The sequence below is a fragment of the Pogona vitticeps genome, chromosome 3 (assembly GCF_051106095.1).
Source record: "Pogona vitticeps strain Pit_001003342236 chromosome 3, PviZW2.1, whole genome shotgun sequence".
NCBI classification, from domain to species: domain Eukaryota; kingdom Metazoa; phylum Chordata; class Lepidosauria; order Squamata; family Agamidae; genus Pogona; species Pogona vitticeps.
In genome coordinates, this window is record NC_135785.1 from 219,579,229 (window position 1) to 219,603,454 (window position 24,226).

Here is a 24,226-nt window from a genome sequence, read left to right on the forward strand (position 1 = left end):
TGCTAGGCCCACGGGGGTGGTGGTGATGGAAGACAGCTGGGAAGGGTCAAAACCACCACCTTCCCTTCCCGGACACTTCCCAGCCGTCTTCCACCACCACCACCCGCGGGTCTAGCAGGCCAAAATCGCCACCCCCCCGTAGACCTCAGGCAGCTTACCTGACCTTCCTCTGCAGCTTTTCCCTAACTGATGCATATGTGGTAATAGCCACTATGCTCTGTTCAAAAATCCTGCAGTATCTCCTTCAAATAGTCTGCCACCGTATTTTTCACTTCATAAGACACAGGTCTGCATAAGAGGCACCTAATTTTTAGGGGAGCAAAACAGGAAAAATATTCTGGCATTTTCAGCCTGCTAGGCCTGTGGGGTGGTGGTGGAAGACGGCTGGGAAAGGTCTGGGGAGGGAAAGGAAGTTGGCAATTTTGGCCTGCTAGGTCTGTGGGGTGGTGGTGGAAGACGGTTGGGAAGGGTCTGGGAAGGGAAAGGTGGCGATTTCGGCCTGCTGGGCCCTTGGGGGGGGGGAAGATGGAAGTGAAGAGAAGGTGGCGATTTTGGCCTGCTAGGCCCCGGGGGTGGTGGTGGTTGAAGATGGCTGGAAAGAGTCTGGGAAGGGAAGATGGCGGTTTCAGCCTACTAGGCCTGCGGGGGTGGGGGTGGAAGATGGCTGGAAGGGTCAAAACCATCACCTTCCCTTCTGTTCCCGGATCCTTCCCAGCTGTCTTCCACCACCACCCCACGGGCCTAGCAGGCCGAAATCACCATCTTCCCTTCCCAGACCCTTCCCAACCGTCTTCCACCACCCCCCGCGGGCCTAGCAGGCCGAAATCACCATCTTCCCTCCCCTTCCCAGACCCTTCCCAGCTGTCTTCCATCCCCCCACTGCCTAGCAGGCTGAAATTGCCATCTTCCCTTCCCAGCCGCCTTCCACCCCGCAGGCCTAGCAGGCCAAAATCGCCATCTCCCCTTCCCAGCCATCTTCCACCCCACCCCCCGCAGGCCTAGCAGGCGGAAATCGCCATCTTCCCTTCCCTTCCCTTCCCAGCCATCTTCCACCCCCACCCCCCATGGGCCTAGCAAGCCAAAATCACCACCACCACACACACCCCGTAGACCTCCGGGGGCTTACCTGGCCTTCCTCCGTTGTTGGGGCGAAAGAGCTACCAAGAAGAAGCCTCTTTCGCCACCTACAGTTAGAATTTAAATTGCACCCTTTTTTACAGTATTCACTCGATAAGACGCACACACGTCCCCCCCCTTTTTTGGAGGAAAAGGTGCATTTTACAGAGCTAACAATACAGTATATATATATTTCCCTATGGGATAAATGGATTGGTTTAAGTGAGATCATCAGGAATGAGCAGTCTGCATATGAATGCAATGACTTATAACAGGGTAGGGGCCTACAGAAATAATTTGCAATTTCTTATTTCACAGCAGATTATTTCAAGTAGTTTAGGCTTCTGAATAGAGATTGGCACAAATTAAAGAACAAATCTTCAACTTTCTTCAAAAATTACTAATTTCTTGATTCATATTTGTACAAATCAGTGCCCCTAATGAATCACAAATCGTAATTCGTAATTTTATTTATATGGCATGGAGATGTAGCTGAGTAAATATAATAAGCTCACGTTGATGCCTGTGTCAAAAAAAAAAGTGTTACAGTGTGACAGTCTAAATGTGGTCGATGAGAACAGGTCACACAAATAAAATGTGTGCTTATTCTCCTTTTGCATAATTTATTTTACATCTGCAGTCAGATTTTCAGTATATTTTTTAGCACAGGAAAATGGGAGAATTGTAGATCTTGTGGAGATGAGCCGGTGTAATGACTCCTTGGGTGTCGTGTAAACATGGGCACTAGGGAAAAGAATACGAATGTGCTGCAGTGGTCCAATCCCGCTGCCCAGAACCATTGTCATCGTGCCAATCGTGGAAGCAGCCTGGCCAGTCCTGCTCTGCCTCCCCATGCAGCCAACCACTAATTGGCTGAGCGGGCAGATTCCCTGTGCCGTGTCTGTGCTGCAGTGGTTGGCAGCATGGGGAGGCAGGAAAGGGCTGGCTGGGCTGCTTCTAAAGTTGGTGCGATGATGGAGCTGATCACTGCACAGAGCCCATTAAGTGGCCAGCTGGTTCTGTGGGGGCAGGACTGGTTTTTATTTGTTTCACAGGGAAACAAATATGAAGTGCCTATGTCTAGTGTCATATAATAGTTAGAACTATTGAATTGGAAGGGGCCTATAAGGCCATCAAATCTAACCCCCTGCTCAATGCAGGAATCTAAATTAAAGCAGATCTGACAGATGGTTGTCCAATTTTCTCTTGAATGCTCTTCAGTGCTCTTCAGAATTGAAGTGCTCACCACCTCCCATGGTAATTGGTTCCATTGTCATTCAACTCTAACAGTTAAGACGTTTTTCTTGATATTCAGCAGAAATCTGGCTTCCTGTAGCCTGAGCCCATTATTATGTGTCCTGCACTCTGGGATGATCAAGAACAGATCCTAGCCCTCCTCTGTATGACTAGCTTTCAAGTATTTAAAAGTTTTCATATATCCCCCCATTCTTCTTTTCTCAAGACTAAACATGCCCAGTTCTTTCAGTCTTTCTTCATAGGACTTGGTTTCTAGTCCCCTGATCACCTTTGTTGTCCTCCTCTGAACTTGCTCCATTTCATTGACATCCTTCTTAAAGTGTGGTGTCCAGAGCTGGACACTACTCTAGATGAGACCTAGAATACTGTGCCTAGAGTACATAGAACTGGACATAAATGTTGTTCATAAATCGATACATTAGTAGTTGAGTGAATTTTGGTGACTATATCCCAAATAGTTCAAAATAATCATAGTGCCTGTAGGCTGAGAAATCTATTCCCTAGCCACGTTTCAGTCCCACTACTTAAAAATTCCTCTTCAGAGTGCAGGGGCACCGGCATTTCTTGCAGTTTAAATATACCTGCAGTCACAAGTTTCCCTCTGCTACAACATGATGAGGTTGCTTTTATTGTGACTAGGCAAGAGCCTAGGGATGGTATTTGCACAGCTTAAGAAAACCACATTCTACCAGGTAACCCTAAAAAAGGTGGCAGTCCAAACAAATACTTCTAACATAAAAGCAGAGTCAGATAAGCACCATACTGTATTTGGTGCAGTGGGAGGAGACAGTCTGCTCCTGCTCCAATTTGGGGACTTTTGAGCAAAGGGTTTTGGAATTACGATTTTTAAAAAAAGTAACACTGTTGTTACATGTCGAAACAAGTGAGCAGAAACCTTTGGTCAATTTAAAACAGATCAAATATATTGATAAATTAGCATACCTATCAAAAAGGTATCTCTGCTGTCAGTTTTTTAAACTTCACAGAAATTAACCCATTCTTGCTCTAATAGACCTTTAGCAATTAGTACTTTTGAAGCCATTAAAATGCTGTTTGCCAGCTTTTTCTTATAATTTCCCCACCATTCTAAATAGATTGAACTCCTGATTCTGAACGGACTCTGAAACAAAGCAATTTACTCTCTCCTGACCAAACATTTTAAATTGTTTTCTGTGAAAATATTTTTTATTTAAAAAACTCATTTAATCTGTGAAATTACTGGGGTTTTTTTGGTTTGTTTTTTGTTTTGGCTGGTGATGATCTCAAGGCATGTTTTGGCCCGGTTTACTCAGGAGCAAGGAGACAGCTGCAACAGCAGCCAATACAGTCTTTTCCATTTAGTTCTGCTCAAATCTTGGGAACTAACATCTGTAGTTCCTTTACTAAGTCAACCTCTCTCGTGTTCAGCTTCCTATTTTCCTACTACTCCACCCCACTTACCTAGAAATATAGTCTATTCTGCTCACTTCTGTATTTCCATTATATGTGCATGGTAGGATAAGCTCAAGTGCCTTTTCTGCTTTTCTGGCTGTCTTTAGTATCTGTACCAACACCACATTTCAAATGACTTGATTTTTCTCCTTGTCTTTCTTCACTATCTTCATTTCACATCATATGGATTATTCATTCATTCATTCATTCATTTAAATTTTATGCTGCCCACCTATCTGCCTGGGCCACTTTGGACAGTTTACAACAACAACAACAAAATAATAATAAAAAGCAGTGAGCAAAATAACAATAAAAAAGAAAATTGACGTCAACATAAACTGGCAACAACATAAAACTAAAAGTAATAGAGGAGTTTAAAACAAGATGGCATAACAGGTAGTGTGTAATTCTGAAACTACCACTGTGTTAAGATGTTGAGTACTCTGGGAAAGCCTGCCTGAAAAGCCATGTTTTCTATAATCATTTAAAGCTCCCCAGTGAAGGAGCCACGCGAATTTCAGGTAGGAGCTCGTTCCAAAGATCAGAGGCAACCGCTCAGAAGGGCGGTTCCCGGTCTTTCCACCCTCTCTCAAGGTCAGTATTCTTAACCACCCTGCCTGGAAAGAATGTGTAGAAAAGGCAGCTCACATTGGAAAGAGGTGTTGTGCCAGGTTTTGACCTTGGTTTCCAGTGACATTCTTTCCTAACCTCTTCCTTTTTTATTTCAAAAAACAGTGATTTTTTTTTTTAATGTGCACACAACATATCTAGAGCTTTCGGTCCAATATAGCTTTTCTTCCTCAGCTTGCCTAACTCAAAGAAAGGGATGGAAATTGAAACAGCTTTCCAGTCTGCATTTTGCAGAGCAGGCAACATTGGTTTGACCGAGTGTGTATGTTTGTCCATTGTATGTATTATACCTACTCACACCTTTACTTTACCATTTCATTCCGTTCAAAAGAGCCCTTCAAAATATTTTGGCACAGAGGGACTACAACCATATCCAAGCAGTTCTTGCTTCTGTCTTCTCCCAGTAACCATAGTACAGATCATATGCTCATTTTCTGGAATCCTGTACCACTGGGTGATTCTGTATGAGGGAAATTTCTGATTGCATTTGTCTGTACCTTATATATATTTAAACTCCCATTTTAAAAAGCCAGGAAATCTCAGTTCTTCAAAAAAAAAACTGTGGTTTATGATTGTGGGTTATTGTGCTTCTGTACCCATGATTCAAAAGGCCAAGAAATGGCTCAATGTATAATATGCTTGTGTTGCTAGCAAGAAAAAGGATGCCAAGCTTTACATAGCCAATGGTAGCCTGAATGTTGACAGCATTGATGGCAGTAGTCAAGATGGTCTACAGGATATTCTTCAGTCTTCTGAATTAAGAACTCATTTGTTCAAGGCCAAGAAAAAAGTTTGAACTCCTTGATTAGGTGTTCATTCAAGAATACTGTTTTTAACACTGTTTTAATTAATAGAATATAAAACAATGACTATAGGGTTACAGTGGTGCCTTGCTTTATGATTGCCCCGTATTACGACGAAACCACATTACGATTATCTTTTTGCAATTGCAAAATGATGGTCTGAATGGGGTCAAGGTGTTGAACAGGACTCCCCCAATGGAAATTCACAGAGTGATACCATAGTGATACCATAGAAGGGGAAGTCCCAGAAGCTGACTCTTTTTTTCATCTGCTAACCACTTCTCACCCACTTCTCACTCAAACATAAAGCAATTGTCAGGGCTGTTTTTCAAGTGTGAATGGTAGTGAGTAGAGGAAGGTATCCTGTGAACCATCTTGACTGCTACCATTGATGCTGCCATTCAGACTGCCCTTTCCTAATTAAAGCTTGGCATTTTTTTTCTGTTGGCAGCACGATATTGGGCCGTTTCCTAGCTTTTTTAATCAAGGGTACAGAAGCACAATATCCCACATTCATAAACCAGATGTTTTGAAGAATTGAATTGCACTATACATCTGGTATTGAGAAGTAGTATTTAATCTTACTAATGGCAGCTGGCAGTGAGGCTGTAATAAAAATTGTACATATAGACCACTTAATGCAGCAGCATGCAAATGGTTTCAACGTTGTTTCCCCATCTATGTATGCTCTTTCATTCTAGCAAAGATGGCTACAAGTAGCCTCAGTGTAGCTGTGCTTTTCCCCACCTGAGTTTTGCCACCTACAGTGTTTTCCTCAGGATCAATTGCACAGAATTCTGTCTTCTGCATGTAAAGCTAAGGCTTGTGTGCATGGTGAAGAAGTCGAATGATACATGGTAGAAAGATGGAGAGTTGAGGGAAGGCTGCAAATCATATTGTGTAAATTAGACAACAGAGTGTTGTGGCTACTGAGCTTTTAAGTCATCATCTCACGAGCTCATGTCGTAAGCTCTCCTAAGCTATTTCTCTGTTGTTAACAGGAAAATTAGTATAAAAAGAAGTATTTAACAACAATATTTTATCCAGAATGAAAGTATCAAATTGAAAGCAGTTCACTTCTTACACGGGCACAGCTATTAAGCAGAATATGGTATACATTTTATTAAAAAGCAAGAACAGGCATACATCTTTTTTACATTTTCTGGTGTTATAAAACCAAAATATAACCTTCTTTACCTTAGGCTGAAGCCATCCAGTTGTAAGAACATTTCCTGGAAGTAACTACATTTCTCTCAATATAATTACAGTTTTAAACTGATGACAGTTTCATATACAGTAATAAAGAAGGACAACATGAAAATGAGATACAATATGTAACGATATGTTTTGTTCAAAAAAGAAATATATAATTTAGGATTTCAATGAAATACTGGGTTCCTTCAAACACTTTTTGTTTGATGAAATACTGTTCCCAGCATGTTATAAAACAGGTAAGATGTTTCTGTAACCCCTCACCCCCCCTAGCCACCCCCATCACTTACAGCCAAGCTTACTTGTGACCACCTTGGCAATGTGTTGTGTGCTATGCACTATCAAGTTTGAACTGATTTACAACAATTCTGATGGGGCTTTCAAGGTCTTTAAGAAATGTTTTTTTTTCCCCAGTTCCACCCCACAGTGAGTTTCCTTAGTCAAACGGGGATTTGGACCCACATCTCCTGAGTCCTAGTCCATCACTCCATCAGCTACATAACAGTGGGCATCCACACCTATTATATCAGAGTGCCATATAGACTCTGAAGCAACAATCTCAGAACCCAAAGTTGGCCATGTTGCACAGTTGGGATTGTACTACGTATCTACCACCTTCAGTGGTTAAGCAGTCTTTCTGTTGAACCAAAGAGTGGAAATCTACATCCTGTCTGCGTAGTTCCTTATCAACCTCTCATTTCCATGACCAGATATGTAACTTGAAAGGAAAGAAGTTCTCCTCGCTGCGGTTTCACTTCCCTAGAATTTGTATGATATCAGGTGACCAAAACAGGAGCAGTGGTTTTTCTTTAGTAGGAAAGGATAGAAATTTCCAGTGATTTTCCAACTGACTGATAATGGTTGTTGTGGGTTTTTCGGGCTCTTGGGCCACGTTCTGAAGGTTGTTCTTCCTAACGTTTCGCCAGTCTCTTCGGCCGGCATCTTCAGAGGACAAATACATTGACTGATAATGCATTGATTAAGAAAAATGTATTTTTAATTGGACCAGCATGGGCATTTCATGCTCACAGACTTGAAATGTTGGGTTGTATAAGATAGCCCAGCTGCCTGCATAGCAGGAATGGGGACCTGAGTCATGAGACTCTGTCCAATCAGATTTCAGTTGCAACAGTGACTCGACTTGGACTCAAGTTTCTTTTTCAATGACTTGCACTCGACGCAAGACTCAGAACCCATGCACACCTTGCCTTTTTTTCTGGAGAAAAAAAGCTTATTTTTAATAGGGACTCAAACTTGGGACTTGGAACTCGGGACTTGGTACCAAAGACTCAGACTCGGGACTCAGACCCAAATACTTGCCAACATCCCTGCTGGCTAGAGCAGTGAGCATCTAGAGGCTGAGAGTTAAGCATCCCATGTGCCTCCTGTGAGAAGAGCTAGCCTGTGTAGCCTTGGAAAAGCTCCACAGTTGCACAGCACCCCCAGAAGAAGAGACTGGTCAACCTCTTCTGACTACTCTGTACCTAGAAAACCCTGGGAAGAGCTGCTGTAAATTGGAATCAACTTCACACACACACACACAACTGCCTATAAAAATCAACATGTAAGCTTAATAGGCAGCAAAATACTGCAGCTTAAGCACTTATAGCATGGTGGGAAGTGTGTGACTGTCAGGATGTTTTTAAAGTGCAACTTCCCTCATCATTTCCTGTGTCAGCTAGGGAGGATGGGAATAGCAGTTCAGGAATATATAAAGGACCACGTGAAGTGCCTAGCAGTAGAATCTGTACTGGATGACTTACAAAAGAATGTTTGTGGAGATCACCTCAGCTAGGTAGTTTTAGACCCTGGGCTTAATGGCCTCATGGGAAGCACTGTAGATGGTCTTTACTTTAGTTGTGAAGGTCAAAACTAAAAATTATCTCCCCCCCCCCGCCCTAAATGTTCTGTACTATACAAATGTTCCTTTATTCTATATTCCTGATAGGGCTGAACAAAATGAAAACCCTCATCATTGTTTGATGGCTCTTCCTAAAAAAAAATTAAATTATCTGAACAGTTTTCCATTCCAGACTCAAATCGCATAGCACCATCAAAACTATAGAAATAAAATAGCTTGCATCTGTTATCCTGACGCTAAACAAATTAATCTAGCATAATAATAAAAAATCATTTTCTAAATTCAGGTCTAGCACCATCAAGACTTGAGAGCTTGCCCAATTTGCCTAAGATAACTCACCTTAACCTCTTTATTTTAACTTGAAACACACATATCATATAAATATATGTTTAATGTAAAAAAATTAAGGATTTCTCTCTAACATGCCTAGTTCGAGGCTATTGGATTTCAGATCAGAGGTCGAGCTTTAGCTACACTACCACATTCACTTCTCACTACTGACCTATTTATAACACTAAACATGAAACCAGAATGTGAGTCAGTTTGTGGAAAAAAAACACACCTGAATATACAGGAACCCTGGAGGGTGGGGTGAGGTGGGTTTAAATGTAAGAATGACTGAGACTCGCAAATGATTTTGAAATTCCCATTTTTTGTGTCCAGCTTATCTCCACTACCTTTCCATGCAAGTTTTTTTCCTAGTCCATTCTCCACAATATCCTTATCATTTAGCATTTTCTCATTCAATAGTCTGTCACAGAAGTAGATACTTAAAAGCAGATGGCACAGTACAGCTGAATAATAAGTCAATTAAGAAACTTAAGGGTGCCTAAGGTATCTTATCCTGCCACACAGACATACACAAACCTTATATTTATACTTACATTTATGTATACCATTAAAGGTTGTCAGAACAGTAGCCAATAAATACACAAAATATGTACTTATCTGGCCAATGAGAAAGCAGCACTTGCTATACTTAACATTTGTTCTTTTTAAAAGGCTATACTATAGCAACAAAGACAATACAGCTATGCTATAAGGTATAGTTTCTTGTTTTTGTGTTCTAAACAGGAAAGAAATTGTGCGCAAGCTGCATTTAAGGGGAAATTCCAAAACAAGAACCACTCTTTCCCTACATAGCAGGCAACAAAATTATTCTTCGGATATGCTTTATCCAACTTCAGAATTTGTCCTGTATCTTCCCTTCTTCTGCTGCAAGTTGCACAGAACAGCTACAAGTTGCAGGTCCACCTCTTCAATGCAGCTTATTTGTTCCTTACTGAGTCTTTATTATACAGTAACGACAGTACAAAAGTGCAAGAACTATGGATAAACTGTTGACCTTAGTGGAGCCACTCTTAGGGTTAGGATCATGCCCAGTTTTCCATGTAATTATTTCCTTCTGCTGTACATGGGGAGATGGCTTGTTAAAGGCAAATTTGTGACTTAACTATCACCTGGTAGGAGGGTTCTCCCCACCCCCAACAAATTATATCATGCTGAACATCTGATTTTGTCAGGAAACAGGTCTGTCGAGCCCAATGCTTGAGAGGAGTTCTGTGAACATACAAAACACTGTGTTAAAAATTGCTGCAGCAGATTATAGACTTTGCTCATGGCTTCTGTCTGAGATCTGGTTTATACATGTAGGCTGAGGTGTTAGAATGGGCTGCACTCTTACAACAGAGAGGAGAGGAAATCTCTGTGGGTTCTGTCCAGCATTTCTGACACACTCTGTTCCTGGGGAAGCATGAGATGCTGAGACACTAAATGCAGTAGCATTTCTCCTCTTAGAATTTTATAAATTGAGGTCATTCAACAAAATAGATTACAATTTATGGCCAAACCCCCACCCCCAAACCTCACACAAGATGCTATATGGTTCATCTTATCCTATCTCACTAGCTTCCAAAACCACCAAACTGGCTCCTGCTAGAGTCAGAATGCTGGATTAAATGGGTCCCGGGTCTGATCAGGCAAATTCATTTTTAATACTTTGGATGTATATGCCTTAAGAAAGAGGTATTAAACCCCCGTTTGTACTAACCCACTTTGTACTAATTACTGTGAATATTGGATAATGGTAGCACATAGATCAGCCTTTTTGTTTATTTATTATTTATTCTATTTTAAATATTTTACCCCACTTTTCTTCTTAAAAGGCCCCATGGTGACTTACATCATTAAAAGGACTATATTTAAAAGCAAAAAAACAGTAAGTATACAAATATTTTAAAAGAAGTAAACAAGTATCATATTAAAAATGGAAAACAAAATCCATACTGAAAACACTTTAAAAAGCAACAGAGCACAACAATCCAATTTGTTCCTAAGATATATATTCTTTGGGATCCGCTGGTGCTGTCCAGGGGCAAGTGAAGCTGTCCTGCCAACACCCAGATTGCAAGTACACGTCCAGCTGCCATCCCTGCCACATCACATTCAAGGGGAAGGCAGCAGTGGTGGCAATACCTCTGTTCCTTCTCCCATCATTGGATATGGAAGAGAAAGAGGAGTGGAAGAGGTGGCTGCAGCAGAAGGAACCCATCTACGTACCACCCAAAGGAAGAGCATGGTGTTTATGGTGGAGGGCTTGTCCCCCCTCATCCTGGAATGTATACAGAACACACTGTTGAAATGATGTGTATTATAAGTGTGAATATATTAACTAGGATGTAGCTCCTCCTCATCCCCCAAAATTACAGTGGACACTTGAGAAGAAGGCCATGGTACAGGAACCTTTCATGCCTTGGCATGGAGGACTCCAGCAGATGGATAGCTCTGGAGAGCTACTGAGAGCAGCAGCTGTCCAGAGCAGCTGCTGTCCAGTGAAGATAGCAGAGGCAGAGCCAAGGAGGTGACCTGAATTTCTGACCTTGTGTTTTGTCATCCAAAGCAGCAACACCTTCCTCCCAGGCCTAATTGTAGGGCCTGCCCTCATGCAGTCTACCACATATATTTATTTATTTATTAGATTTATATACTACCTATCTAGAACGTGTCTTCTCTGGATAGTTTAGATATAGCATAAAAATAAACTGAGGTAAAATACAAATTCATCACAGAGTCCAATATATACCAGTTGTTTTCCCCTAGTTCAGGGGGGGCACATGAAATATCTGAACTGTGTTCAGGGGCCGAACCAACTTTACTTAAAAATAAAATGAAACAGTGATGTTATGATTGTTTTTATTTTAAACTTGTTAATCTTCACAAATACTAAAGAGGTTTTTTGTGGTATGTTAAAGATAAGCAACTGATCAACTTTAGGCAAAAAAGCTATAAATGGTTTTGATGTCTGGTGGGCCGGACAGGAGTGGCTCGCGGAGCGTATGTGGCCCTCGGGCCACACTTTGCCCAGGTCTGCCCTAGTTCCAGCTAGGATGTGTCAACAAACATATTGTTTCTCTATTATTGAGACCAAATTTCCAGACTATTATTTCCTCCTCAGGAGTAAATACCTGGTGAGGAGTTCATTTGTAAAGAAAGCCTCCTGATTCATGCCATGGTGGCTGGAGTTGTCCAAACCAGCAGATTTATTCATAAACCCATACTCCAGGTGGAATTCCCCCCCCCCCATAAGCCGTTCGTTCTCCAGGTGGAAGTGAGCGCCCTCCCTTTGTGGTATGTAAAGAAATTTCAGGGAAGGCACAGTATTGTGAACTGCAGAAGATGCAGCATTACCTTTCACACTAAATGTACCCTTTTCCTGCCATTTCTTAAGGTAAATAACATTTAATTAACTTTTTTGGCAAGAAAAACTTATTGTACTTATTTTTAATTTAAAATAATTTATCCTAAGATTTTTTTTTTTTAAATGTTAATTATGAATTCAATTTTTTGTAAAAGCTGGGTTGGGCGATGGCAAAGAAGAAGCAGGATGGTATGAGAGTTTTCCAAAAAATCAAGAAAAGGGTCAATGTGCTCATATGTTTGGGAACTGTTGCTCTAAATAATTCCATGGAAGGAGTTTCTGGTTACTTTGGTTTTTCTATTAAGGGGAAGAGAGAAAAGAAATGCCAATTCTTCTTTGGTTTGAAATTAATTTTACTGAAAAGTTTCTGATTCTGAAAATTGGCATTTCATTTTTCCTCCCAACATTATGTGTCCAGCCGGTTAGAAACCTGGGAGGTGAAATGATACATTACAAGGACTTCTGTGAGTCCTGTGCAGGACTGTACATCTTAAGTAGAAGAGCCAGCATAGTGGGGGGAAAACTGTTAACTCTTTCCTGTAACTGTGGTTAAAACGCTGTACTGCAGCTAAAACTGTGCTCACGACCTGGGGTTCAAATCCCAGCTAGCCGGCTCAAGGTTGACTCAGCCTTCCATCCTTCCGAGGTCAGTAAAATGAGTACCCAGCTTGCTGGGGGGGCAATGTGTAGCCTGTATAATTCAAAATTGTAAACCGCCCGGAGAGTGCTTGTAGCGCTATGGGGCGGTATATAAGTCCAATAAATAAATAAATAAATAAACTGATTATCCTCCAACCTGTTTTACTCAAGCTGGGAAAGAGTTGGGCACATTATGTGTATGTGGTATGGATAACTCTTCCTATACTGAAGCTTCAGGATGGTTACAACACATTGTTCTGGCTGTTTCCTCCCTTACAGCATCTCAGCGTTTAGATTATAGAGAAAAAACAGTGAGATTCTTAATGAGATTTATGCCTCCATCACATTATCCTGTTTTAACCTATCTGTATCGCCTCCCATAATCTTCTAAAAACGTAGCCTTCCATGAAAGGTAAGGAGGACAGGCACTTGTGACGTCTAGTCTGCATTTGTAATTGAAGCACTTCTAGCCTTTTGTTGTTGTTTAGTCATTAAGTCATGTCTGACTCTTCGTGACCCCATGGACCAGAGCATGCCAGGCCCTCCTGTTTTCCACTGCCTCCCGAAGTTTGGTCAAATTCATGTTGGTAGCTTCAGTGACACTGTCCAACCATCTCATCCTCTGTCGTCCCCTTCTCCTCTTGCGTTCACACTTCCCCAACATCAAGGACTTTTCCAGGGAGTCTTCTCTTCTCATGAGATGGCCGAAGTATTGGAGCCTCAGCTTCAGGATCTGTCCTTCCAGTGACTACTCAGGGTTGATTTCCTTTAAAATGGATAGGTTTGTTCTCCTTACAGTCCAGGGGACTCTCAAGAGTCTCATCCAGCACCACAATTCAAAACCATCAATTCTTCGGCGGTCAGCCTTCTTTATGGTCCAGCTCACACTTCCATACATCACTACTGGAAAAACCATAGCTTTGACTATGCAGACCTTTGTCGGCAAAGTGATGTCTCTGCTTTTTAAGATGCTGTCTAAGTTTGTCATCACTTTCATCCCAAGAAGTGGGTGTCTTTTAATTTTGGGGCTGCTGTCACCATCTGCAGTGATCATGGAGCCCAAGAAAGTAACTGTCACTGCCTCCATATCTTCCCCTTCTATTTGCCAGGAGATGATGGGACCAGTGGCCATGATCTTAGTTTTTTTGATGTTGAGCTTCAGACCATTTTTTGCACTCTCCTCTTTCACCCTCATTAAGAGGTTCTTTAAGTCCTCTTCACTTTCTGCCATCAGAGTGGTACCATCTGCATATCAGAGGTTGTTGATATTTCTTCCGGCAATCTTAATTCCGGTTTGGGATTCCTCCAGTCCAGCCTTCCGCATGATTTATTCTGCATATACGTAAGTTAAATAAGCCGGGGGACAATATACAGCCTTGTTGTACTCATTTCCCAATTTTGAACCAATCAGTTGTTCCATATCCATATCGTTTAAGATTCTAAATAGTTCAACTAGAATGCCATCACCTCCACTGGCCTTGTTGTTAGCCAGGCTTTCTAAGGCCCACTTGACTTCACTCTCCTGGATGTCTGCCTCAAGGTCAGCAACCACACTATCTGGGTTTTCCAGGACACCCAGATCTTTCTGGTATAATTCCTCTGTGTATTCTTGCCATCTATTCTTGATGTCTTCTGTTTCTGTGAGGCCCCTCCCATTTTTGTCCTTTATCATGTCCATCTTTGCACAAAAGGTTCCTTTAATATCTCCAGTTTTGTTGAACAGATCTCTGGTTTTCCCCTTTCTATTATGTTCCTCTATATCTTTGCACTGTACATTTAAGAAGGCCCTCTTGTCTCTCCTTGCTATTCTTTGGAAGTCTGCATTCAATTTTCTGTAACTCTCCATATCTCCCTTGCATTTTGTTTCCCTTCTCTTCTCTGCTATTTCTAATGCCTCGTTGGACAGCCACTTTGCTTTCTTGAATTTCCTTTTCTTTGGGATGGTTTTTGTTGCTGCCTCCTGTACAGTGTTACGAGCCTCCATCCATAGTTCTTCAGGCACTCTGTCCACCAAATCTAATTCCTTAAATCTGTTCTTCACTTCCACTGTGTATTCATAAGGGATTTTGTTTATATTATACCTGACTAGCCCAGTGGTTTTTCCTACTTTGTTCTGTTTAAGCTTGAGTTTTGCTATAAGAACCTGATGACTAGAGCCACCATCAGCTCCAGGTCTTGTTTTTGCTGACTGTATAGAGAAAATATTTTATTTTCCTGGGCTCCATGATCACTGCAGATGGAGACAGCAGCCACGAAATTAAAAGACGCCTGCTTCTTGGGAGGAAAGCGATGACAAATCTTTACAGCATCTTAAAAAGCAGAGACATCACCTTGCCAACAAAAGTCCGCATAGTCAAAGCTATGGTTTTTCCAGTAGTGATGTATGGAAGTGAGAGCTGGACCATAAAGAAAGCAGACCACCGAAGAATTGATGCCTTTGAATTGTGGTGCTGGAGGAGACTCTTGAGAATCCCCTGGACTGCAAGGAGAACAAACCTATCAATTCTAAAGGAAATCAACCCTGAGTGCTCACTGGAAGGACAGATCCTGAAGCTGAGGCTCCAGTACTTTGGCCATCTAATGAGAAGAAAAGACTCCTTGGAAAAGGCCTTGATGTTGGGAAAGTGTGACGGCAAGAGGAGAAGGGGACGGCTGAGGATGAGATGGCTGGACAGTGTCTGCGAAGCAACCAACATGAATTTGACACAACTCCGGGAGGCAGTAGAAGATAGGAGGGCCTGGCGTGCTCTGGTCCATGGGGTCACAAAGAGTCGGACACGACTAAACGACTAAACGAACGAATAGAGCTTCTCCATCTTTGGCTGCAGAGAACATCTGATTTTGGTATTGCCCATCTGGTGATGTCCATGTGTAGAGTCGCCTTTTGTGTTGGAAAAGAGTGTTTGTGATGACCAGCTTGCTCTTCTAGCCTTAGCATGGTACAAAACAAGAGGTCTGGTAGAACTGTAGCTACCTCCCTCTTACACCCTTGCTGCCACTTGCCAGAATGCATCACCAAAAGATCCAGTTTACCTGGTAAGAATGCTGATAACCAAACCTACCTCCCAAGTCGAGTATGATTAAGATACTGTTCTTGATGCCTCATTGGAGAGCTGCTGTGGTGTCATTTCTGCTGTTGCCACTAGCTGAAAAGATCTGATGGGGTGAGAAGACCTCGAGTATTTGCAGGCTAACATAAGAAGAAACATTGATCATGTCAGCAAATCTAAGGAAAAGTTCTTCATAATGTGGAAAGGAGAGTGGGATAAAGAGGATGTCCAGTTGTTGTCCTGCCCTGTTGTTTTATTCTAGTGCAACTTCATTGAGTTGCTGTTGTGGTTGTTACCTTGCTACATAATTTATATGGAATTTTTCTGTTTGTGGAATCTGGCTTGTGTTGCCTCAACCAGCTCTCATTTTGAAGATCTTAAACCCGATTTTGAACAGCAGGTTCAGAAGTGGTTTATATGAAGTTCTTGTTCTATGAAGTTCTAACATGAATTTGCACAAGTGTCACTGAAGTTATCACTTTGTGCTACTGTTGCTGCCCAGAAGCTGCCCTTCAGGAACTTTTCTGTCCCCACTTCCAGGGGAACAATCAATTATCTTCTGCTGATCAAACTTAATTCTTGAAGAGGGTGGATGCATATTAAGCTGGTGTCTCAGCTTTGGCCCTTGGGTGACCCTGCGATGTGTCCAGACTTGTAATGGAATGTCCCTTCCTGCCTATAGTACTCTCACTTTCCGTGACACACTCAACCCCCCTTACCATGTTCAGGAAGGGGTGCATCCAAAAGCTGCTCTCTCTGTATCACTAGCTCCCTTGGCCAAACAGTGCGAAAGAAAAGAGTGGGCCTTTAACACTGAAAATGCTACAATAACTGGATAGCAGAATCTACTTTTTAACCACTGGTGAGGCAATCTGAAGTACAAACGTACTTAATAGAGCTAAGATTATAAATCCCTCTGGAGGCTTTGTGAAACTATGGTTGCAGTGAAGGAGGAATAAGCTCCTGTCCTTGCTTTCGAGGCTCGTGTTTTTTTTCCTGACATTTGTGGTATAAGGGATTTTTCTTCTTTACCATATGGCTAGTATAGGGAAGTTGAAGGCTTCCTAGGAAAAAAAGGAGCAGAAGGCCCACAGAGTTTGTGGCTTCATGCCCTTTTGCAATCTAGCAGAGCTAATGCAAAAACAGAAACCACTTTGTACAGTGCCCACATTTCTGGGGAGGTCCTGCATTCCCAGAATACAATGAAAGCACATACAAAAGGAGGTGGCCAGAGCTTGCTACAAATAACATTACTTGTAAAATAGGTGTATTATATCATGGCTATAACTTAATGAGGGATCTCTTCACACCTTTTCTAGTATAAATGACTGTATATAGTTCTTCCAGCACCACCACCCTCCACAACATATAACTTGTAAGATAGACTTAAGGTGGTAGATACTGATTGACTTAATAGTGAGAGAGAGAAAGCGAGAGGGACATCATGAAATATGCATGGTAATTTGTTGATCTTCCTGACCACATGATGGTTTGAATGTACGTGTCTCCAGTCCCAGAATGGTCTTGCTGAGGCATTATAGCTTGGAAGCAGGGATTGCTCTAGGGACACAGGGGCACACATAAGTCCCAACCCAACATTCCTGCTCCCCCAGATGTCACATCTAATGTGAAGGTCAGCTGATTTCTGCCAATTACAGGAATGCTGCAAGAATATTTAATGGAATGTACTTATAAGCCTCCCAACAGACATTTGAACTGAACATACAAAAGTGTGTTTTAATTAAAATTAAAGGTAGGGAGGGCTTGTGGGGTCAGGACTTACAGGCACCTCCTGCCTCCACCACAGTTAGTATCCTGTACATTTTCAGCAGTGTGCTAGAATAGGGCTACTGATGCCCTAACCATTATACAACATTGGCTCCTAACAACACCATAGTAGGTCACAAAGACAACTGTACTTACTGTGGCATAATATTCTCAGTAGTACTCCAGCTAGAAGGAAAATGAAGAGCACAGCAGAAGCAATAATGATCCCATACGAAGGAGGCATTGGAGGCAATGGACACATTGCTGTAATGAGGAAGAAGAAAAGGTTACTGTAAAATCCAGGCCCTCATCATCACAGGCTTCATCCTATACCAGGAATCATGAGGCTGCACTGCTGTATCCGCTTAGTTGGGGTTAATTCTCATTCAGTTCAGTGGGGCTTACTTCAGAGGAGAATTATGCAGGATTGTGTTAAGCTTGTCTTTTACATAGAAATACAATCAATATAGAGTATGCATAAAGGTTATATTTCCTCTTTTTTTTTCTTTAAGCTTCAGATCTCGTACATGTGGAAAGGATTGATGCATCCATTCACAAAAAAAGGAATATCAAATTAATCCCAGGTAAATTGTCAATTTTGTGTTTCTTACCAATTTAGTTAAGTAGCTGTACATAACATCTGCTGTAATTTCCTAGCATTTCTGATACTACTAAAGAAGGAATCCATTCTGTAGAGAAAAGTTTTATTACATGTCCTACCATGTTTACTGGCAATGATAAATGTGTATAGATATTAATGTCTAATAATTCTTCATAATAAATGACTGGGAATATGCTTTTTAGACTCAAACTTAGCCATAGTTTGAGAATATCCATTGAAATCAGTAGGAACCAAGGCAGCCAGTACTAACTTAGGTTTCATTGATTCAACACCGCTGCTTCTTGTGGACAGAAAAGACTCCTCTTACAGAAAATATCTGTGCTTGACTTTTGAGGAATCCCTCTACTTCATATTCAGGAGAATCATGTAATACTTCTTAATAACATTTTTAGGGTGCTAGAGAGAGCAGAGCAGGAAAGGGACTAGGAAATCTACTTCTGACAGATCAGTTGCATGTGTCTAAACCTGGATGCAACCAATAGAACTTACTGTATGTGTGACTAAGATCCATGTCCAGTTTGTTTTCACTCATCACACTGGGCAATTTTTGAACCAGAAATAAGACTCTTAATTAGAGATGTTCACTAACCTGAAAAATGGTGGTTTGTGATAGTTTCTGGTTTGCGGTTCAGTTTTTGGTTTGTGTTGAGTGGCGACGGGTACCTGCTCCTGTTGTGCTGTCACGCCATCCCCGGAGCCCCCACTGTGGTCCCGCCTACTCCCTTCCTACTTCCTCCCATAGGAAGGTGATGGGACAGTAGGAAGGGGAAGGTGGGCATCCATTTTGCTGAAGCAAAATTAAGTGCTGAGGGGGGAAAAGTTCAATGCTTTGTTTTGCTTTGGCAAAATACAATCCCTGAATTGGGTTGCAAACCAAACCATGAACCAGCCCAATTTGTCGGTTTTTCTGGTTTGTTCTTTGGTTTGTGGTCATCTCTACTCATAATACTTCAAATATGTATACAGGACAATGCATAATCTTGTCTTTAAAACACTTTAACAATTTATCTCTGTGGTCAACTGGACTACTACATTTTGTAAATGAACAACGACACCCTGGCATAGTGGTGAGGGCACCTACACAAGCTAAAGTTGGTAGACACTTTGAGATCTTGATATTCAACTGAGCAGTGGACCAGGATATTTTCAGTCATGTTGTGCTGCAAGTTGCCAGTAATTTGAAAACGTCCAGTTTTATTGTCTTGTGTGGTAATAGTATGCCATGTCTCAGTGTTATTATTGATTGATCCTAACATCATAGGCCTTGGATATCCTCCATCAGAAGTGCATGTTAGTGTCAGCCATACTGGTCCGCAGGCATTCAAAGGTTTCTCATTTATGATGGGCTTGCTAAAATCAGCTGGAAGGAAGAAAAAGACCGATAATATTAGATAACACTTATTCTGAGATATATCAAGCAATTGTATTGATACTATCCATCAGAATTGTCTTTCTGCTAAAAGCCGATGAATTTAATATGAATTGCACTGGAGCAAGAAAATGATTTTAAACAAACCGCAGTCATTTCAGTAGGACTTATAGAAGCCTTATACGAGTAGTCCATACTGTGGATTCCTTATAGCGTATATTCCTGAGTGACTGGCTGTGAAAGATACAGGGTTAGTGCAAAGCTAAGATTAACTGAACAACTTTAACTTGATAGCTTATAACCATGTTAAATTAAAAGGCTCTTTAAAAACTTGTAATGGTCAGAAATGCCACCTCTATCCTTCACTTTGACCTCCTCATCTAAGGTATGTGCCAATTTAGATGGTAAAAATGCAGTTAGTTACAGCCGGGGACAATCAGAACTAAAAGGAGTGTTAGAGGGTGGTCAGATGGACAGATAGCTTACTATTTGGTTCACTTTTGGTGTGGTTTGGTTTGCCATGTTCTCTAGTGACCACATGTGCGGCTGATAATTTTCTCCTACAAAAAGTGGAGGAAGAAACTAGAGGAATAGCTATTGTTGGCTTGCTTCTAACCAGTAGAGATGACTTGGTAGAAGGAGTGGCAGCAAGAGGAACTCTGGGGAAAAGTGATCATGTTGTACTTAAGTTCTTGATTCCAAAGGAAAAAAAAAAACGTAGAGTCTTGCTGCACATATACACTGGATTTTAGGAAAGCCAATTTTAATAAACTCAGAACAATGATTGGTAAAGTCCCATGGCAGGAGATCCTAACAGAAAAAGGAGTCCAAGAGTTTCTATAAAAGGAAATTCTAAAGACACAACTACAAACAATCCCAACAAAGAAAAAAAGGTGGAAGACAGTAAAAGAGGCCAGAGTGGCTTCAAAAAAAGCTCAGACAGGATCTTAACACAAAAAAGGACACGTAAGGAAGTGGAAAGAAGGCCAGGCCACAAAGGAAGAGTACAGACAAGGAGCAAGGAAATACAGGGATGGCATTAGGAGGGCAACAACTGGGAATGATTTGAGGTTAGCTAGAAATACTAAAAGCAACAAAAAGCATTCTTCAGGTATGTGTGAAGCAAAAGACAAAGAAGTGGCACAACTACTCAATGGAGATGGAAAAATGATAGCAGATGACAAATAAAAGGCAGAAGTGCTCAATTCTTATTTTAGCTCAGCCTTTTCCTAAAGGACAGACCATGGGCCTTCGGACAAATATGAAGTATAGGTGGAGGGGACAAGATTGGAGCTGGAGATGGATAAACAAATACAGTGGTGCCTCGACTTATGAAATTAATTGGTTCAGGAAGATGGTCGTAATTTGAAAAGGTCGTAAATTGAAGCACCATTTCCCATTGGAATGCATTGAAATGCAATTAATCCGTTACGACCAAAGAAAAAAAATAACAAATAACAACAAAAAAATCACTGCAAGATCCATTGGAAATGTGATTAATCCCTTCCGGCCAAAGGGGTGGGGGGAAGTAATCAAGCATGCAAGACCCATCAGAAAGCAGGTCGGAAATGCAAAGAGAACAAATGGAGCAGATCCATCAGAAAAGGGGGGGACACCCAAAAACCAACCAACCCCCCAAGACCCATCGTAAATGGGGGAAACCAAAAAGCAACCAACCCCCCCAAGACCCATTGTAAATGGGGGAAAAAACCAACCAACAAACAAACCCCCAAGACCCATCACAGCACAGAAACATAAACCCCCCAGCCCAAAATCACGGTGCAAAAACACCCAGAACAGTTTTTAAAAAGCAGAAAACAGCACCTTACCTTACCAGGCAGCCGCTTCCGATCGCACACTCTCTAACTGCTGGGGAGAAAGAGCTACAAAGAAGCAGCCTCGTTGCCACCTACAGTTAGCAATTTGAATTTCCCGCTTTCCCCCCTGCCTTTATCTTGACTTCAGCAAAGCTTTTGGCAAAGTGGCCCATGATATTCTGATTAGCAAGCTAACTAGGTGTGGGCTAGCTAGAACAACTGTCAGGTGGATACATAGTTTGCTACAGAATCGTACTCAGAGGGGTGATGATTAATGGCTCCTTTTCAAACTGGGTGGAAGTATTAAGTGGGGTACCCCAGGATTCAGTCTTTGCCCCTGTGCTCTTAAACATTTTTGTTAATGACCTGGATCAGGAAGTTCAGGGAATGCTAATCAAATCTGTGGATGACACAAAATTGGGGTGGAATAGCTAATATCCTGGAAGACAGAAACAAAATTCAAAACAATCTGGATAGGTTTGAGCACTGGGCTGAAAGCGACAAAATGAAATTCAACAGGGATAAGTGCAAAGAACTATACCTAGAAAATGGAAACCAAACACACAGTTACAAGATGGGAAACACCTGTCCCAGCAATATTACAAGCAAGAAGGGCCATGCAATCACTGTAGATCACAAACTGAATATGACCCAATAATGTGATGTGGCTACAAAAAAGGTAAATGCTATTTTAGGCTGCATTAACAGAAGTATAGTCTCAAAATCCCTTGAGGTACTAGTTCCCCTCTACTCAGCATTCGTTAGGCCTCATCTCAAGTTCTGTGTCCAGTTCTGGACATGGTATTTCAAGAAGGATGCTGACAAATTAGAACAAGTTCAGAAGAGGGCAACAAGGATGATCAGGGGGCTGGAAACCAAGCCCTGTGAGAAAAGACTGAAAGAACTGGCCATGTTTAACCTTGATACAATAGCATTGTTCAAATACTTGAAAGGCTGTCATACAGTGTGGCAGGATCTCTTCTCCATAATCCCAGAGTGCAGGACACACAACAATGGGCTCAAGTTACAGGATTTGGTTAAATAGTGGGAAAAGCATCCTAACTATTAGAGCAGTATAGTAATGGGATCAATTACCTCAAAATATGGTGAGTGCTCCAACACTGGAGGTATTCAAGAGAAATTTAGACAGCCATCTGTCAGATCTGTTTGATTTGGATTCCTGCATTGAGCAGGGGGTTAAACTCAATGGCTGTATAGGCTCCTTTCAACTTCATTAGTCTATGATTCTATGAGGATTTGGGGAACTATAATCCAAGAAACTGATTTTTTTTTTAAAAAATAGCTAGGCCAACCTTATTGTAGATATTATGTTGTGGTTTTGCTTTAAATCTGGTATCTTTTATGTTACATTTTTATCTGCTTTTAACCATGCCTTAAAATACAACAACATGAAATGTCAGTAATTAGGGGAGGGCTTGAGTAAATAGCAGAACTTGGTAACAGGTAAAACACCAAATAAGGAGAAAGTGTTTGGAACAGACAGTAAAGGAATAATAATATCAATTCTGCATCATTTGCTATTTGCAAGAACTGAGCCCAGAAATACAGAGATTTCCAAATTCAATAAATATCACATAGCTGTAAAACAACAACGCAATTTACAAATTGAATAACCATTTTTACTATTACTGTACTATGGTTAAAAAAATTTAACCAAACTAGACACTAAAGACTTGAGTGTCCCCATTACTAGACAAATACTTACCAACCACAGATAAATCAACACGTGATTTAGATACTAATACATCTTTTATGATGATGCATTCATATGTACGTTCATCTGAAACCTTCACTGAAAAAATGGAAAGTGTAAGATTCTGCTCATTTATCTTTGTCCTGTTCTTGTAACGAACATCTATATGGTCGTCTTCTTCGTCTTTTACATAAAAGTTTACAACCAGAGGTGTAGGCTTTTCAGGGGTTTGCCAATAAATGTTGTAATTCGTTATGGATTCCCCTGGAGGTATCCTGTAGTTGCAGGGAAGTTTGGCTTCATCCCCTAGTTTGGCAATCACTTTTTGGACTTTGTCTGAAGAGGAAAACAATAATACATATTTTATTTATTTAAAATATTTTTGCTCTGCCTTTCTCCTTAAAAAGGATTCAAGGTAGCTTACATCTTTAAAAACACATTAAAAGCTAAAAACAGTAAATTATTTAAATATTAAGAAGAATTAAATGAACATCATATTTAAAACATTAGGTATTACTAAAACAGATTTAAAAACAACAAAAATAAAAATGATCAATTTCAAAACCTCTCTTACACAGCCAGTCACTAAGGAAAAGCCTGCCTGAAGAGAAAGGTCTTGCCTTGTTTTAAAATAATACTTTTGCAGAACCAGGGGAAGATCCAGGTAACGTATACCATCCTTCACTATGTTATAGGATTCAAAGAAATCTAGACTGTTTAAAGCAGGGGTCCCCAACCCCTGGTCTGTGGTCTGGTGCCAGTCCATGGCCATGGCAGGACCAGGCTGCAGAGAGAGATCTCCTGCCCCCCCACATGCACTCCCCCTCATGTACCCCTCATGCACCCCACCTGCACACACGGGTGCTGCACTCCTCCGCAAGCATGCCCTGCACCTCCGTGCATGCACACGAGCGCACCCTGCCACTCCGCGAGCACTCCCCTCCACACATGCACACCCCACTCACCCATGAGCGTGGGGGGTGCCCCTCCGCACACATACCCCACCCCCCAACCGATCCACGGTTCAGAAAAGGTTGGGGACCACTGGTTTAAAGATAACCATATGAGGGTATTGTTGGAATATATAATTGTGTAACCCAGCATGTATATATGTATACAGTATATGTGTACATATGAGAATGAAAGAGATGTATTTGCATAAGAGAATACATGTGACCAGTCAGATTCTGTTTAGTGTCAGCAAGTAGTTGCTCAGAGGTTTAACTGTCAGATATAAGAAA

General features: G+C 41.4%; 1 protein-coding gene and 2 long non-coding RNA genes across 4 annotated transcripts in view; 1 reads left to right on the forward strand and 2 right to left on the reverse strand.

Moving 5' to 3' along the window:
- Positions 1-6,332: 6,332 nt before the first annotated feature.
- On the reverse strand, positions 6,333-15,836 carry LOC144587990 (uncharacterized). The gene is made up of 2 exons (XR_013543278.1): positions 15,709-15,836; positions 6,333-9,870 (listed from the first exon to the last, which is right to left on the reverse strand). It is a non-coding gene; the product is annotated as an uncharacterized LOC144587990 (long non-coding RNA).
- On the forward strand, positions 10,450-23,818 carry LOC140705637 (uncharacterized). The gene is made up of 3 exons (XR_012085076.2): positions 10,450-10,528; positions 17,976-18,047; positions 23,564-23,818. It is a non-coding gene; the product is annotated as an uncharacterized LOC140705637 (long non-coding RNA).
- Positions 16,715-24,226, reverse strand: part of CD80 (CD80 molecule) — a 34,571-nt gene continuing 27,059 nt past the window's right edge. For both annotated transcript variants that reach the window (XM_078389814.1, XM_078389815.1), the window contains exons 3-5: positions 22,998-23,321; positions 19,167-19,445; positions 16,715-17,727 (exon numbers count right to left, since the gene is read on the reverse strand). In XM_078389814.1, the coding sequence (XP_078245940.1) occupies positions 17,579-17,727; positions 19,167-19,445; positions 22,998-23,321 (752 nt within the window). In that variant the 3' untranslated portion in view covers positions 16,715-17,578. The remainder of the gene's footprint in view (positions 17,728-19,166; positions 19,446-22,997; positions 23,322-24,226) is intronic.